Here is an 18,899-nt window from a genome sequence, read left to right on the forward strand (position 1 = left end):
ATTGTGGAAATGCCTCCTCATTTTTCTTCTTTTTCAAAATCTCTTGACTATTTCTGTTTAATTCTTCCAGAGGTACTTGAGAATCATTTTGAACAGTTCTGAAAATGGACCCATTGGGATTTTGATTGTAACTGCATGATTTTTATCGATCAGTTGGTTGCAATCTGACATCTTTAATATATTAAGATTTCCCTCCCAGAATCATTGTACATATAGCTCCATTCATTTGAGCCCTTTAAAATATCTCAGCAGAATTTTGTGGCTTTTCCTGTTACGGTTTCTCAATATTTCTTGTAAAAGTTAACCTCTGCTATTTAATCTTTCTGGTTGCTTTTTGGAATGGGCTCAGTTTTCCCATTATATCTTCTAGCTGGTCATTTAGGTTGTATAGGAAATGCATTTATTTAAAAATATTTTTATTGATTTAACAGTGGCACGGATACTATATAAATAGCTTGCACCGAGAAAAGTTAAACAGTGCAGAAGACTATTGAATAAAAATGAAGGATGCCCTTAGTGCCTCTTCCCTGATCCCACTCCCAGCCTGAGAGCCGAGCGTTGTTAAGAATTAGGCAACAGTTATAGACAATTAACAGTGAATTATTCTAGCCCCGTATCCATTTGCATATGTGTATTTTAACAGAAATGGAGTCATACTGTTACATCAAAGCATATAGCTCTGTTTTAATTTCTTTAATCATTCTCCTCTGATAGATGATTACCTACGGTCTGCCTTTATTTCTTTTTCCCTTTAGAAACAGTTGTACAGTCAGGGTAGATAACCCAGAAGACAAATTGCTGGGTCAAGGATTTGTGCAGTTTTTATTCCCAGTGGTTTGATGCAACAGAGTTTTATTTTTCACTCATGCTACATGAGGAGGGCGGGTTGGTGGGGGGGGGGTAAGCTCCACCCAGCCCCTCAGGGGCCCAGGCTGATGATGGAGGCTTAACTCTCCTGCAGCTGCACCAAAAACAGTTTATGGCTTCCTTGGTGTTACGAGCATGAGGAGATAGAGCCAGAAATGAAATGGTTTTTCTCCAGAGGGGACACACAGTTCTTTTGCTCATGGTCCATTGGCCTGAACTAGTGTGATGTGACCCTACATATAAATACTGTGTGTGTGCATTTAAAAAATTTTAAGATATCTATTATCTGTGCATTAAAATTTTTTATAGATATCTATTAAATTACCCTAAAGGGTATACCAGTCTACACTCTGACCAAAGGCATATGTGGCTGTACATTTCCCCACACCCTTGCCAATGCATATTATCAACCTTATTTTTGCCAATCTTCTTCATTGTTTCATTGCTGCTTTTGCTGATAAGTGATGAGATTGACTGTGCTTTTCCATGTTATATCCATTTTTATTTCTTTGAATTTTTTATTCTGATTCTTTGCCCATTTTTATTGTTTTAAATTTTTTGTTGTTGATTTCACAGTTTTAAAAAATATGGTCTGGACATTAACCCTTTGTTATACATGTCAGTATCTTGTCAATCTGTCATTTGTCTTTTTTAAAAATTTAATTTTTGGCTGCGTTGAGTCTTCGTTGCTGCGCGCGGGCTTTCTCTAGTTGCGGCGAGTGGGGGCTACTCTTTGTTGTAGTGTGCGGGCTTGTCACTGCACTGGCTTCTCTTGTTGTGGAGCACGGGCTCTAGGCATGCAGGTTTCAGTAGTTGTGGCATGCAGGCTCAGTAGTTGTGGCTTGTGGGCTCTAGAGCACAGGCTCAGTAGTTGTGGTGCACGGGCTTAGTTGCTCCGTGGCAGGTGGGATCTTCCCGGACCAGGGCTCGAACCCGTGTCCCCTGCACTGGCAGGTGGATTCTTAACCACTGCGCCACCAGGGAGGTGTCTGTCTTTTTTTTTTTTTTTTTTTTTTTTTAAATTGATGAACCTACATTGACACATCATTGTCGCTCAAAGTTCATAGTTTACCTTAGGGTTCACTTTTGGGGTTGTACGTTCTGTGGGTTTGGAGACATGTGTAATGACATGTATCCATCATTATAATACAGAGAATAGTTTCACCCCCCTAAAAATCCTCTGTGCTCCGCCTGTTCATCCCTCTCTCCCCACCACCTGGCAAACATGGATTATGGACCTAAATGTATATGTGAGGGTCTCTGTGGATGTCCACTCTTTCATTCATGTTATAGGTAATTTGGGTTTTCACTTTCTTTGTTGTTATGTCTGGCTAGAGGTTTATCAATTTATACATAATTTATTTAACAAAATATCTATTGTAATCTTAAAAAAATTTTTTTTAATTTGTGGTATCTTTTTTTTTTTTTTTTTTTTTGTGGTACACAGGCCTCTCTCACTGTTGTGGTCTCTCCCATTGTGGAGCACAGGCTCCGGACGCGCAGGCTCAGCAGCCATGGCTCACAGGCCCAGCCGCTCCACAGCATGTGGGATCTTTCCAGACCAGGGCACGAACCCATGTCCCCTGCATCGGCAGGCGGACTCTCAACCACTGCGCCACAAGGGAAGCCCTCAGATGTAAATTTTTGGTTGACAGTTTTTTCTTTTAGCACTTTAAATGTGTGATTCCACTGCCTTCTGGCCTCCATGGTTTCTGATTGGAAATTGACTGTTAATCCTATTGAGGATCCCTTGTATGTGATGAATCATTTTGCTTGCTGCTTTTAAGATCCTCTCTTTGAGTTTGTCTTTCAGTTGTTTGATTGTAATGTATCTCAGTGTTGACCTCTTTGAGCTTATCCTATTTTGAGTTTGTTGAGCTTCTCGAATGTGTACACTTATATCTTTTATCAAATTTGGACAATTTTGGCCATTATTTCTTTAAATATTCTTTCTGCCCCTTTCTCTTTTTCCTTTTCTTCCAGAACTCCTATTATGTGTGTATGTTGTTACTCTTGACAGTGTCCCACAGGTCTCTTGGGCTCTGTTTATTTCCCTTTATTTTTTTCTTTCTGCTTCTCAGACTGGATAATTTTAATTGAACTATCTTCAAATTTGCTAATTCTTTCTTCTGCCTTTTCACATCTTTTATTGAAACTCTCTTGTGAATTTTTCATGTATGTTATTGTGCTTTTTGTCTCCCAGATTCCTTTTGTTCCTTTTCATAATTTTCATTGCTTTATTGATGTTTTCTATTTTTTGAGACATTGTTGTCCTGGCTTACTTTAACTCTTTGTCCATGGTTTCCTCTAGCCCTTTGAGAATACTTAAGACAGTTAATTCAAAGTCTTTGTCTAGTAAGTCCAATGTCTTTCCTTCCTTAGGAGAAATTTCTGTTAATTTCTTCTGTGAATGGGCCATATTTCTTGTTTCTTTGAATGTTTCATAATTTCTTATTGAAGACTGGACAGTTTGAATATTATTACGTGGTAACTCTGGAAATTAGACTTTCCCCCCTTGTCAGGGTTTGGTCTTGTTTCTTGTTGTGGACTGTTGCTGTTTGTTTAGAGGTTTTTCTAAACTGTTTTTTTAAAGTCTGTACTCTTTGTCATGTGTGGTCTATGAACTCTCTGTTCCTTTATCTTGTGTTAAGCTGGTTGTGACAGATTTCCTTGCATGCCAGGAGAAATAAATAAGGAAGTAAAGAATAGAAATAAAGGAAGAAAGAGAGGGAGGGAGGAAGGAAGGAAGGAAGGAAGGAAGGAAGGAAGCAAGCCTCCCTCTGGCTTTTCAGATTGGCTCTGTGTTGGGACATTCCTTCAGTGCTTAGCCAGGGCATTTACAAGTCTGCCTTAGTCTTCACTTCCTGCATGCACTAAGTTTAGAGATCAGCCAGAGGGGAAAGTTTTAGGGCCATCTTTTCTGGGCATGTTTCCTGCCTTGGGCATGTATGTAGCTTTTTTGAATCCCTGAATTTCCCAAGGAAACTCTTCATCTTTTCCTCCCAGGCTTTTGGTGCATCTATTGTTTTTCTCACTTGTACTCTTTTGTCCCATTTGGCAGCAGATTGTGCATTTGCATACATTGTTTTGAAAGAATGACTCTGCGTAGCTATTTTCCAACCTAAGTAAGTTTTGAGGAAAACAAAAACAAGTGCTTATGTCATTCCTCAGGTAGCCCCTAGACAAGTTAGAACAAATACAGTTCTTTGAGGATAAGGATTGCTTCTCTTCCTCCAGAACCAAGGACCGTGGTTCCATACTGGGGATGTGGGCTGCTTTCTTCAAGACTGCTACTGAGCTGGGGAGTGGGTGGGGCAAGACTAAATAAAAATGACAAAAAGCTTTCCTACTGTTTTTGAGTTGTTTTTCTTGATTCAGCCTTCAGTTTGGTTGCTGCAAACCTTGTTTTCCAGAATTATAAAACAGTTGATTCTGATGTTTTTGCTTGATTTATCATTGTTTCTGTGGAGAAACAAACCCTCGGAGCTGCCTACTCTGCCATTTTTGCTCTTTATTTCAAAAATCAGTTTTTGAATGTCAATGAGTTCAGCTTTTTTACATTTTCTAGTTTGTTAATTTCTGCTTTGATATTTATTCTTTCCTCTTTCTGCCCAAGAGTATTTGTTTTCTTTTACTGCTCGGTGAGGGTAGATGTTTTAACTTCTTCCTTCCTTCTTTATTTCTGCCTCCCAACTATTCGACTACATGTGTACTCATTTTTTGATTTTTGAAAAAAATGTTATTGTCGTTTTTTCTTAGCTCTTTATTTGATGGTTACTTAGGGTCGTTTGTTCATTTATAAGTGGTTGGGATTTATTTTTAAATTGTGTTATCTAGTATTATAGCATTGTATGTATTTAGAGATCACAGTCTTCTTTTTTGGCATTCATTACGGATTATTTTCCTCTTACATTTTTGTATTTAATCAATTTTTATAAGTGTTCCATGGATGATTTTCTTGAAATTTTGTAGAGTTTATTTTCTTTATAAATTATGCAGTTAAAATTTGTGTCATACAAATATATGTAATATTTACTTGATCAGCCATCATATTTATATGTCAGATTCTTTATATCCATACTTTTCATCTGCTTGATCTGTCTCCGTCTGAAAGTATTGAGTTTAAGTCTTCAGTTCAAATTGTTTCTACCAATTTTCTGTTGAACTTTTAAAAGTTACTTTTGGGTTTGTTATTTGATACAGAAAAGTTCATAACTATTATGTATTTAGTAAGTATTTTTTAAGTAAAAAAACTTCCTTTCCTATTTAATGCATTTTTGCTCCTCAAATTTTACTTTGATATTCTTTACAAAATTTGATCCTGCCTGATATATTTTTGTTCTTTCTTTTATTTTTTATTACTAAGTGAATAAGTATATAATGAGTATTTGGAATTGTTAGGTTTTATGATTGTTCTCATTATTCATATGCTTTTTTTAAAGTTTTCGCGTAACCTGCAATTGTACGTTAAAAAAAAACTTGAAATAATTATGGATTTTCAGAAGAGTTATATAGTACAAAGTTTCCATATACCCCTTAACCAGTTTTCATGATTATTTACATCTTACACCATGTACATTTATAAAAACTAAGAAATTAACATTGGTGCTACACTGTAAACTAACCTACAGACTTTATTAGGATTTCACCAGTGTTTCCATGAACATCCTTTTCTGTTTCAGGATCCAGTCCAGGATACCACATTGCATTTAGTTACTGCTTTTCCTCAGTCACCTCCAATCTAAGGCCATATCTTGGTCTCCTTGTATTTTGTGACTTGATACTTTTCCAGCGTACTGGTCAAGTATTTTGTAGACTGTCCTTCAGTTTGGGTTTGTCTGATGTGTAATCAATAGGTTATGGGTTTGGGGGATTATACCACAGAGGGGAAGTGTGGTTCTCAGTGAATCAGATCAGAGTATACGTGACAACAACACGATTTATGCAGGTGATGTAACCTTGATCACTGGTGTGGGCCAGGTTTCTGCACCGTACAGGTACTCTTTTTTTCCTTTGCATACTCTGTTTGTTAGAAAGGGGTCATTAAGTCCAGTCACTTAAGGGGAGAGCAATTAAGCTGCACCTCCTAAAGGGAAGAGGATCAATTGGTGGGCATCTGTTAAAACTACCATGATAGTTCATAAATATGTCGGGGGAGATATTTTCAGGCTATGCAAATATCCTATTTCTCTTTAAAGTTTTACCAACTAGTTTTAGCATCCATCTGTGGCTCTTGTCTGTAGCAGTTATTACTGTGGTGCTCTGATGGTGATTTTTCTATTTCCCTTATTTTTTTTACATTTGGCTCTAAGGAATATTTGTCCCTTCTCCCATTTGTTTATTTATTCCAGAGTCAGCAAGCTTTTTCTGTAATGGACCATATAGCAAATATTTTAGTCTTTGTGGACCATACAGTCTCTGTTACACAACTAACTCTATGATAGTGTGAAGCACCATAGATGATACATAAATGAATGGGCGTGGTGTGTTCCAATGAATCTTTATTCTTAAAAACAGACACTGGGCCAGATTTGGCCTGCAGGCCCACTTCTGATAATTAATTCATTTATTTTTATCAGGTGAACTCATGGGTATTTATTTTACTCTTTAGGTTATACATGTAGTACTATCACTATTTATTTTCTTATTCAAATTATTCCAGCTTTGGCCACTGGGACCTCTTTCAGTTGGCTCCTTTGGCATTCCACTGCCATCATTTGGGGTTGATGGATTGATTGATTGAACATTTCTTATTTTTTGGCATTATGAGATCCTCCAGGCTCATTTTTTTAATGGGTTAGTTTTGTTCTTTAACCAATGAAATGTCTTCCTCCTTCCTTCCCAACTGAAGGTCCACTTGACTGCTTTTAGAATTCTTAAGTTTACAATATTTATGTTTCCAACATCTGTACTATTTTGGATGAGGTGTGAGGTGGGGAGTTTAATTTTTCGAAATTAAGTTTTGCAAGAATAGAAATGAAGTTGATTTATTCTCAACCTTTGCTTCCGCCATTAGAGATCTTTTTTTTGACCTACAGACTCAAGATACAGAGATCTCTTCTGTTATGCCTTATTAATGTTCTTGTCCCATTTTGATTTTTTTCCCTTTGTCAGACTTACATTGCTTGGGTCTCTGTTAACCCTCCTGGATGCCTACACTCATTTTCCTTAATGTTTTCTTTAAAAACCTCTGTGTCCTTTTCTTCTGCATTCCTGGAGAGCTCTTCAAGTATGTCGTATACATCACTGATTTCATTTTCTGCATGTTGGCTCTGTCATTTCCTGGTTCCAATGGGAATTTTATTTCTTTGCCTGTGGTTCCCCCCCCCCCCGCTTTGGTTTCCTTACATCCTTTCTTATGTAAATGGGTCTTCTTTCGATTCAGTTCCCTACTCAACCTATTTATTTCATTTCATCATTTATCTTTCTTTCCTCTCTCTATCTTTTAAAAACAGAGGCCATATTTTCTGTAGTCTTTGAAAACATTGACACAAATGCTATCCAAAAATGTATAGTAGTACTTCTCTTAGTAGGATATTACTGAGAATTTTTAGTTATGATCTCGTTCTGATGTGTTTCAGAAGGTTTTTTTTTTTCCATTTCTAATTTTATTAATTTGAGTCTTCTCCCTTTTTTTCTTGATGAGTCTGGCTAATGGTTTATCAATTTTGTTTATCTTCTCAAAGAACCAGCTTTTAGTTTTATTGATCTTTGCTGTTGTTTTCTTTGTTTCTATTTCATTTATTTCTGCCCTGATCTTTATGATTTCTTTCCTTCTACTAACTTTGGGTTTTGTTTGTTCTTCTTTCTCTAGTTCCTTTAGGTGTAAGGTTAGATCGTTTATTTGAGATTTTTCTTGTTTCTTGAGGTAGGCTTGTATTGCTATAAACTTCCCTCTTAGAACTGCTTTTGCTGCATCCCATAGGCTTTGGATCATTGTGTTTTTGTTGTCATTTGTCTCTAGGTATTTTTTGATTTCCTCTTTGATTTCTTCAGTGATCTCTTGGTTATTTAGTAACGTATTGTTTAGCCTCCATGTGTTTGTATTTTTTAGGGTTTTTTTCCCCCTGTAATTGATTTCTAATCTCATAGCCTTGTGGTCAGAAAAGATGCTTGATATGATTTCAATTTTTTAAAATTTACTGAGGCTTGATTTGTGACCCAAGATGTGATTTATCCTGGAGAATATTCCATGTACACTTGAGAAGAAAGTGTAATCTGCTGTTTTTGGATGGAATGTCCTATAAATATCAATTAAATCTATCTGGTCTATTGTGTCATTTAAAGCTTGTGTTTCCTTATTAATTTTCTGTTTGGATGATCTGTCCATTGGTGTAAGTGAGGTGTTAAAGTCCTCCACTATTATTGTGTTAATGTCAATTTCCTCTTTTATAGCTGTTAGCAGTTGCCTTATGTATTGAGGTGCTCCTATGTTGGGTGCATATATATTTATAATTGTTATATCTTCTTATTGGATTGATCCCTTGATCATTATGTAGTCTCCTTCCTTGTCTGTTTTAACATTCTTTATTTTAAAGTCTATTTTATCTGATATGAGTATTGCTACTCCAGCTTTCTTTTGATTTGCATTGGCATGGAGTATCTTTTTCCATCCCCTCACTTTCAGTCTGTATGTGTCCCTAGGTCTGAAGTGGGTCTCTTGTAGACAGCATATATATATAGGTCTTGTTTTTGTATCCATTCAGTGAGCCTGTGTCTTTTGCTTGGAGCATTTAATCCATTCATGTTTAAGGTAATTATCAAAATGTATGTTCCTATTACCATTTTCTTAATTGTTATGGGTTTGTTTTTGTAGGTCCTTTTCTTCTCTTGTGTTTCCCACTTAGAGAAGTTCCTTTAGCATTTGTTGTAGGGCTGGTTTGGTGGTGCTGAATTCTCTTAGCTTTTGCTTGTCTGTAAAGCTTCTGATTTCTCCATCGAATCTGAATGAGATCCTTGCCGGGTAGAGTAATATTGGTTGTGGGTTCTTCCCTTTCATCACTTTAAATATATCATGCCACTCCCTTCTGGCTTGTAGAGTTTCTGCTGAGAAATCAGCTGTTAACCTTATGGGAGTTCCCTTGTATGTTATTTGTCATTTTCCCCTTGCTGCTTTCAATAATTTTTCTTTGTCTTTAATTTTTGTCAATTTGATTACTGTGTGTCTCGGCATGTTTCTCCTTGGGTTTATCCTGCCTGGGACTCTCTGCGCTTCCTGGACTTGGGTGGCTATTCCCTCTCCCATGTTAGGGAAATTTTCAACTATAATCTCTTCAAATATGTTCTCTGGTCCTTTCTCTCTCTCTTCTCCTTCTGGGACCCCTATAATGTGAATGTTGTTGCATTTAATGTTGTCCCAGAGGTCTTTTAGGCTGTCTTCATTTCCTTTCATTCTTTTTTCTTTATTCTGTTCCATGGCAGTGAATTCCACTATTCTGTCTTCCAGGTCACTTATCCATTCTTCTGCCTCAGTTATTCTGCTATTGCTTCCTTCTAGTGTATTTTTCATTTCAGTTATTGTATTGTTCATCTCTGTTTGTTTGTTCTTTAATTCTTCTAGGTGTTTGTTCTTTAATTCTTCTAGGTCTTTGTAAACATTTCTTGCATCTTCTCGATCTTTGCCTCCATTCTTTTTCTGAGGTCCTGTATCATCTTCACTATTATTATTCTGAATTCTTTTTCTGGAAGGTTGCCTATCTCCACTTAATTTAGTTGTTTTTCTGGGGTTTTATTTTGTTCTTTCATTTGGTACATAGCCCTCTGCATTTTCATCTTGTCTGTCTTTCTGTGAGTGTGGTTTTTGTTCCACAGGCTGCTGGATTGTAGTTCTGGCTTCTGCTCTGTTTTAGAAGTTTTTATAAATACGTTACCAGTTTTTGTCTGTGTGCTCTTGATCAAACAGAGGTCTCTCTGGTTTAGTGTTTTCCAACAGAGTGGGTGTGGGAGTTCCTCTTGGTCCCCTCCTCACTTGGATGCCGCTGTGTTCCCCATTCAGACCCTCACCCGAAGCTACCTTGAATTGCACGGCTCTGAGCCAAATTTCTTGGTCTGCAGCTATTTCCTTAGTATACTGTAATTTGGCTGGACTGAGCGGGACATGCCACGTCTTCTTACTGCCTTCTTCTCTGACTAGATAATCTGAAGCAACCACCATCTTCTAGACCTGAAACAGTCCATACCTGCCTGTCCCCAGAACTTGTCCCATCTTTACTCTTCCTGAGGACTTCATACCCCTAGTCATAAAGATCGGAGCCTGTGCCTCTCTACCTCCAAGGAAGCTGTCCCAGGATGTTGAAAGGATACAGAGTGAGAGGTCCTTGTGGGTGTGGGGTTTGAGGTCCAGAATCTGGGGAATGTCCAAGGATGGCTGCTCTGGTGTGTGTGTGGGCAGACAGCAGTTGTGGACCTCATCTTCCTTTATTCCTTTTCAGCCTTGTTCTTCGCATTCAGAGGTTAAGACATGTACTAGTAACCCAAAGTTTCTCATCCAACGCCATCTGGTGTGAGGGGCCTTCCTTCCAGAGTCTGGAAAATCTTCGTTGGTGATCCTGGATTCCTGAACTATTGTCATTTTACATACTCTTTTGGTTTGATGGGAAGCTGGGATAGGAAATATGACTGATGATTAGTCTTTTTTCCTTTGAACTGATGGAGAATTGGAGCAGGAGGGAAGGGAGGCCCACATGGCATGCTGGGGGACCCCAGGAGAGTCAAGCTCATCAGGCTACTTTTTTTTTAAATTGAAGTATAGTTGATTTACAATGTTGTGTTAGTTTCAGGTGTACAACAAAGTGATTCAGTTATACATACATATATATATCTATTCTTTTGCAGATTCTTTTTCATTATAGGTTATTACAAGATATTGAGTATAGTTCCTTGTGCTATATAGTTGGACCTATTGTTTATCTATTTTATAAATAATCGTGTGTATCTGCTAATGCCAGACTCCTAATTTATCCCTCCCTCCCCTTCCCCTTTGGTAACCATAAGTTTGTTTTTTATGTCTGAGTCTGTTTCCATTTTCTAAATAAGTTCATTTGTATTATTGTTCTTAGATTCCACATATAGGTGATACCATATGATATTTGTCTTTCTCTGTGTGACTTACTTCACATAGTATGATAGGTGAAGTCCATCCATGTTGCTGCAAATGGCATTATTTCATTTTTTATGGCTGAGTAACATTCCATTGTATATATTATATACCAACATATATATATACCACATCTTTTTTATCCATTCATCTGTTGATGGACATTTGTTTCCATGTCTTGGCTATTGTAAATAGTACAGCTATGAATATTTGGGTGCATGTATCTTTTTGAATTAGAGTTTTCTTTGATAGGCCACTTTCAAGCCATGTAAAGATGCTGTAGGTTTTCTGTGACCTGGCAGGAGTTGGGAGGAGCATCAGAAGTTGCACGTATGCCATCAGCCTCAGTCAGGTTGGGCTCACTGAGCAAGAGTGGGGAGTGGATATGGTGTCATCATTGAAAGCATGGGGTCTGGAGCCAAGATGCATCAAACCAAGTCTTATCTCTCTGCTGCTTGTCAGAGGTGGGGTCTTGGCCAAGGTCCTTAATCCCTGGGTGCCTCAGTTTTGTCCTTTATCAAAAAGAGAATAAAGTTACCTACCTCATTCAGGTGTTTTGAAGATTAAATGAGTTAATATGTATAATGTTACATTACTGTGTAGGGATCCCATAGGACAGTGGCTGGCATTTGGTAAATGCTGAGTGAATGTTAGGTGGTGGGGGTGTTACAGGGTCACCTGCCAGTGAACAGCTGAGGAGGCTGTCCTGCTGCCTGGGAAGGCCTCTCACTGGTCCAAATTTTCTCCATCTCTGAAGGCCCCATTCCTTCTCAGAGGAACCTCCCTGTCTATCCAATTTGAAGTAGCCATTCTTTCTCACAGCCCCTTTCTCTTCACCGTCAGAGCACTTTTCATAATTGTTATCACCTGTGACTTTGTGCTCCCTCATTGAAGCGCTGTGTCCCCACCAGCCTGTGGGTGCCATGCTGGCGGTCTGTGGGTTCACCATGGCCTGCGGCGCCTTGTGTACGGACACACATTACAGTGTTGGATGAAGGACTCCATGAAGCCGTCGTCTTCTTCAGTGCTTGGGGGCCACATGCTTGGCCCCTTGCTTGCCTGGTTCTGGTGGCTTCCCACTGGTGAGGTGTAGCCAGGTGGCCTCTCCTTGGGCCGAGGAGTCAGATGAACTAGGGCTCCAATCTTGGCTAACCACCTACTGACTGTGTGATGGCGGGAAACTTACCTAACTTCTCTGAGCCGCAACTTCCTCACCTGTCAGTGGTGAGAATACTGCCCGGTGGAAAGCTTATAAGTTCTTAACACAGCTCCTGGAACTTAGCATGTACCACTAAAGGTGATTGTCATCATCCTCGTTCCTAACGAGACAGCCATCCGCTTGTCATGGTGACACTGGTAATAATTGCCTCAGAATTTCCCTGCCCCCACCTGCAGTAGAGTAGCATCTTGTGTTAGCAGGCATCACAGAGAGAACATGTTAATTAATGATGTGGTTGAACTCAAAGGAATCCTTCAGGGCCTCAGATTGCTTACCTTTGAATAGAGAAGGTGGCAGGTGTGTGAGCACATGCTTTTTTAATATCATTCACGCATTCCTAGGTAACTACAGGAGAAGGGAATTGACCATTGTGTCCATTTGGAGGGCCTGAGCCTCAGGTAGCGCACGAGGCCTGTGCAGGTAGCGTGGGCGCGGGGCATCAAGAGCAGAGTTGCTAGCACCTGGGGGCCCAGGTCTCTGTTTTCAACAGGTGTGAGGAGTTGAGGACAGTGGCGGAGGTTGGGGGGAGCTTAAGGGAAAGACAGGATGTCCAGACAGAGAACGTTGCAGTCATTTAACATTCAGGTCCTAAATAATGTAGGCTTTTGTTATCAACAGGACAGATTAGAGTTCTGGTTCTATTTGAGGATCTCCCCTGAAGAAGAGGAAAAGGGGGTCAGAAAACCTGTACAGGGATGTAAAGAAGGAGATTAGGTCCCAGGGGGTGGCGCATTCAAAGTCTGGTGGGGTGTTTGGGAGCCAGCTCTCCTCTGAGCTCCTTGTGGGCATTTTCATCTTTCAGAAAAAGCAGTTGTTTTTCTGAACCTGAAAAAAACCCGTTTTTTTTACAAAAGGTTTAAACGGTAGAAGAAATCATGTATACAAAATCACTTTTGTCACCTGAAGTTTTATATTTCTCAGAGTGGTTCCACTCATGTCCTCGTTAGTGCTTTGTGGTGTTCAAGGCACTCTACTTTCTCAGTCACACCTTATTCCTTATTCCAACAACCTTGCAGGAAGCTGCTATTATTATAATTATTATTACTATTTCTGTTTGACAGATGGGGACATTGAGTCCCAGAGAGGCTGGGCAACTTGCCCAGGGTCATGTGAATAGAAAGTGGAGGAGCCAACAGTCTCCCCCCTGCAGGTCAGGCCATTAATAATCCTGTTAATCCTGTTCATTGTTGATATTGGGTTAATTTAAGTAGAAATGACTGTCAAGCCACCCAGTGGCTTTCTGGATGGGACCAGAGGTGGAAGCAGTGGCCTTTCTGTCCCTCATAAAGCCACTTGTGACTCAATCCTCCAGTAACTAGGAGGGGAGAGAACTAGCTCCTCCCCCAGTCTGGCCCCAAGTAGCCATGTAGACACTCCACCCTTGCTGACTGCCCAAGCAGTCAAGCAGGAAGGACTTATCTAAGTAGGTGGACTCGACTCTGTCTTCTTCCCGGGGAGGAGTTGAGTGTCCTCAGGGGGTCATGTTCTGCAGGGTGGAGAAACATTATCTTTAGATACCACCCAGGTTTGTATTCACAGGAGGGTATGCAAGATGAAGTGACCTTTACTCTGGAATGTTAATCTCCTTATTTGTATATTCTCCACTATCACCCTATGAGGTAGCTGCTGTTATTTCCCCCTTGTTAGGTGAGTCATCTGAGGTTTAGTAACTTGCTCAAGAACACACGACTCCTAAGCAGGAGATTTCAACCAGATAGTCTTGCTCCATAGCATGTGTTCTTAAATACTATACTAACTTCATTTTGATGAGTGTGCGCCCTCTATCCGTCCACCCATCCATTCCTAAACTCACCTCTCTACCCACCCTTTCACCTGTCACCCATCCATCTAGTCATCTGTCCATTTATAGACCTTTCCATCACCTACCCATCTCACTATCCTCCCATCTGTTTATCCATCTGTCTATCCACCCACCTACCCATCCCACTATTTACCCATCTGTTCATCCATCCAGCAAGGGTGGAGTGTCTACATGGCTACTTGGGGCCACACTGGGGGAGGAGCTGGTTTTCCACTATCCAGCCATCCAACCATCTACCCATCCATCCACCTACCCACCTATCACTGTGTTGGCTCTTTGTCTAACATGGTTTTCTGCTTTATTCTGGGGAAGAAGTTTCTCCATTCTGGGAGCCAAGCACATGCTTTCTGAAGCTGGAGACCTCCACGCCAACACACATCCCTTAGCTCATAGCCCTTAGATGTTTCTGGGCTTCCTCCTGACACTCCTAGGTTGGCCTTCTCAGGGATGCTGCTATTTCCAGCAGTGCCATGTTGCTTGTTCGCTTTCCTCCCTCCGTTAACTTGCAGAGGGTTTCCCCCTTCAAAGTCCTAAAATGGGCAAAGCTGCAGGCTCCTCCAGAGACACTCTTGACTTTCTGCAGCATTACCACAAATGAATACCCAGCTAGTCCCATTCCTTGATTCAGAGATTGGAAGTTGGATTCGTTTGGTGTGATTTTACTTTTTCAAGCTATTTTAGAGTTTGTGTGATACAACTAAAAATTATGTAATAAATCTAAAACAGATGTTTACAGAGCATTTTATAAGGAAGGAAATTTTCATAGAAATAGGCCAATTTGATTTCAGATGGATCAATTAAGGAAACAATTTAAATTGTCTGTGAAGAAGCAGTATTATAAAGAGGCAATATGGCCTAGCTGTTTAGATATTTATTAAGTGCAAAGCAATGAAAGTTGTTTAATTATTTTGCATAGCTTCTGTTGTGTATAGATCATTGGGAGATAATCTCACTTTTCAAAAATTTTTATTTTTTATTATGGAAAAATTTAGACACATAAAAATTCCAACATGCAGGCATAAAGAGTTGTATAATGAACCCACATTTACCTCTTACCCATCTTTAACAATTATCAAGTATAACTGTAACTGCTTCTCCCCTCTCATATTAGTTTTTCTTCCATGAGTTTCGAGGGCATATTCCTCACTTATTACTTCATTTCACTGGGTCGAATTCCATCCTAGAAAAGTATATTATCTTGACGTTAAGCTATAGTAAACTTTTGAATATAATTGTTTACTTTTTCATTGAAATTTAGCTCTTTTTTGGGTAAAGCACTGGACATTTTCTGTCAATTTTTTTAAATTAAACATTTCACATGTATAGCAAAGTTGAGAGAATAATACGTGAAGCCTCACACACCCTTCACCCCGAATCACCAATTAGCCTTCGGACTGTCATTTTCTAAGTGTGTTTTCCCATGTCTTGTTGAAGACAAGAGAGATTTACTTACTTTTGAAGGCACATAGACGGGAGTTACATGGCTCGAAAACCAGATATATGTTCAGATGTACCTCTACCACCTCTTAGCCCTGCATTGTAGGCAGGTTGCCTCATACTTAACCCCTCATCTATCAAATCGGAGCATTAATAATGTACGCCCCGTGGGGTTATGCAAGGTACACAATAGGCGCTCAAAAAATGTCACCCATCACCTTACCTCGCAGCTGTACCCCCTATGTTGCAGCTGGGGGAGCCAAATAGGGGATATTGGGTTTCATTGATTCGAGTCATTTTTGGCCAATATGGAAGATTTTTATAGTTGAGAGAGAGTTGGTATGGCCTAATGATTAAGAAAAAAAACTTGGGGTGAGAGTGGTTCAAATCCCAGTTCTGCTCTTACCAGCTTGGAGCTTGGTTGAGAGACAGTCTCTCAGCCCCATTTCCCTCTCTGTAAAGTGGGGGGATTGGAAGAACGCCTACTGCATCGGGTTGTTGTCTGGAGAAAATGAAATGGGACCATCCCTGCCCAGCATTTAGTAGCGTCTGCCTCACACATGCCCAGCAAATATTACTAATCATTAGTATCGTTGTAGGTGAGGATACATTAGCAGAGTGCCTCTAACGTAAACACTCAGTGTTACTTATTATTATAAGTAACAGTAAAAAACACACACCAAATTGGTCTTTAAAAGTCTGATTCTACTTTGGTGCGATGAAAAGAATAAAGATCTTCAGTGAACGCTTGCAATGCGATTTCGAGTAAGAGTAAGCCTTGGATGGACAGGTCGATGCAGCCAGGCAGGTGTGGCATCATGCAGTTGTCATGGGAAACAACGATGATGGTTGCTGTTCACCGCTGGTTCCCTTCAGCGATGTCCTAAAATAAACCAGCCTTGGGCTTCCCTGGTGGCACAGTGGTTGAGAGTCCACCTGCCGATGCAGGGAACACGGGTTCATGCCCCGGTCTGGGAAGATCCCACATGCCGCGGAGCGGCTGGGCCCGTGAGCCACGGCCGCTGAGCCTGCGTGTCCGGAGCCTGTGCTGCGCAACGGGAGAGGCCACAACAGTGAGAGGCCCGCGTATCGCAAAAAATAAAAAATAAAATAAACCAGCCTTCTTGAAGCCTCCTGGGAGGGTCAGCTTCCTGCCTCGGGAGCAGCTTGCCCCATGGCCAGGGTGGATGCCTCTATCCCGAGGGCTCTGCATTGTTCTTGTGACCTGGGACTAATTTTTTTTTCCTTCTGTCTTTCTTTCTTTCTCTCTCTCTTTCCTGATTCTCCTCTTGAATCCCAGGTTGAAAGGATTGTAGACAAGAGGAAGAACAAGAAGGGAAAATGGGAGTATCTGATCCGGTGGAAAGGCTACGGGAGCACGGAGGACACGTGGGAGCCCGAGCACCACCTGCTGCATTGCGAGGAGTTCATTGATGAGTTCAACGGGCTGCACCTGGCCAAGGACAAGAGGCTCAAGTCGGGGAAGCAGCCCGGCGCCTCCAAGCTTCTGCGGGACGGCAGAGGCCCCTCGGTGGAGAAACTATCCCACAGACCCTCGGAATCCGGCAAGAGCAAAGGGACTTCCCATAAACGGAAGCGGATCAACCCTTCCCTGTCCAAGCCGAAGAAAGGGTACCCGGCCAAGCCCCCTGCAGGCGGGGACAGGGCCACCAAGACGGTGTCTTACAGGACTACCCCCAGTGGCTTGCAAATAATGCCTCTGAAAAAGGCGCAGAACGGGATGGAAAACGGGGACGCCGGCTCCGAGAAGGAAGAGAGGCATTTTGGAAACGGGTCCCACCAGCCCGGCTTGGATTTGAATGACGTGGGTGAGCAGGACCTGGGCGACTGCCACGTGAGCCCCGCGGCGCTGGCGGAGAATGGACTCGGTACGTGGCTGGTCTTCCTCTCGGATGGGGCTTTGCGGGCAGCCTAGGGAAACACACTGCCCCCACCCCGGCCCTGACCCTCAGCCAGGCAGTAATTGGCCCTTTGTCTCTTTCACCTAGGGCACTGTGGGCTCGCTCACGTGCCTGCACTGGTTACAGACACCTATGCCTGAGGTGGGTGGAGCGCCCAGCCACGGATGCTCCAGCCAAGGCTTGTCCCGCGTCGGAAATCCCTGGCTGCGCTTAAAGGCACCCGAAGCCATGGTAACCGCTCTGGAGCCCCTGCTCTGAGGGCGGCTCAGAGTCTTCACCCATCAGGACCGGAGACTCATGTCCCCACAGGACCAGTGCCTTTCGGAGGCTGCACGCACCTCCCAGAGCCCTTGCTTCCAGGCTCGTGCCCTCAGCTCTGTAGCCTGGAGAGGCGAGGTCTGGGCCAGGCTCTGCTGCTTCTCAGTTTGGACTTGGAATTCTCCCAGCTGGTCCTTAAGCTAGAGCCTCCTGCCCCTCATCTCTCGCTAACATGCATGATCTGGCCCCATGTCTGTGTTAGGTCCTAAGTGCTGCCCCGACCCCCTCCTAGGCCAGTTCTTTTGCTTTGTACCTTCTTGCCACCTCCCGCAAGCAACACAGCAAAGATTCAGGAATCCCCCCCTCTAACCAAGTCCCCACAAGCAAAATTAAGGAAAGAGGAGGCGATGACCCAGGTAATTCAAGCTCCCAAATCTGACATCTCCTCAGTAGTGCTCAGTGGCTGAGTCTCCCAGGTGAGCCGTGTGCACCTGTTACCGGGGTTCCTTCATTTCTCAGGTACCCGTGTGTCCACGTGGTGCATTTTTCTCTTTAGCTGCCAGAACTCTAAGCCTTGGGATGTCAGGAAATCCTGCTCAAGTGTGGACAACCCATGCCCAACAGAGTAGGGCCACCCAATGCCCTGGATGGAACCAGAGTGCGTGTGGGAATAGGGGTGCCGGGACGCAGGTGAGACGGGTTGGGAGAGTTTCCGGAAGGATGGGGTGACAGAGGCAGATGCGCGTTAGAAGGATGATGATTTCAGAGTTCAGAGTGCTCAGGGCGCGCCCGGCTGGGGAGAACATGGCATCTTGAGGCATTCTTGCCGGGGAATCCGTGCGATCCGGAATCTGAGCGATCCGCTTTGAGGTTCCTCTTTCTCCAGAGAGAGGAATTTTCACCCAAACAGGATTTATTTAGCAGTCTCTGCCCTAGATTGACTCATGTTTCTGTCTGGGGATCCCTGATGCTGACATGACTCTGCCTGCTAACATATGGAAAAGCTGTTTGTTTTAAAAATCCATCTCTTGGGGAGGAGTGGGCTTGTGTAAATGAGGCCTGGCACAAACATCGGTGTTTGATGTTCCTGGGACAGCAGCAGAGGGATTCCCTGTCTCTCTGGAAGGGGGGCTTGTGAGGCTCCTTGGGTGCAGGCTCAAGGAACTTGGGTGTGATTGCTGGCACCCCAGCCGGTAGCAGCCCTCTACCCTGCTCAAGGCTGCCCTGAGGGTGGGGGGATGGGAACGTGGGCAGGGAGGTGTGCTGACTCGAGCTGCC

At 42.1% G+C, this 18,899-nt stretch overlaps 1 protein-coding gene across 1 annotated transcript in view; it reads left to right on the forward strand.

Annotated features, from left to right (window-relative positions):
* Positions 1-18,899, forward strand: part of CDYL2 (chromodomain Y like 2) — a 179,859-nt gene that overhangs the window by 106,597 nt on the left and 54,363 nt on the right. Inside the window, exon 2 of the mRNA XM_082606028.1 lies at positions 16,742-17,330. Within this exon, the coding sequence (XP_082462154.1) occupies positions 16,742-17,330 (589 nt within the window). The remainder of the gene's footprint in view (positions 1-16,741; positions 17,331-18,899) is intronic.

Source organism: Mesoplodon mirus (assembly GCF_964341445.2).
Source record: "Mesoplodon mirus genome assembly, chromosome: 19".
In the NCBI taxonomy this organism is placed as follows: domain Eukaryota; kingdom Metazoa; phylum Chordata; class Mammalia; order Artiodactyla; family Ziphiidae; genus Mesoplodon; species Mesoplodon mirus.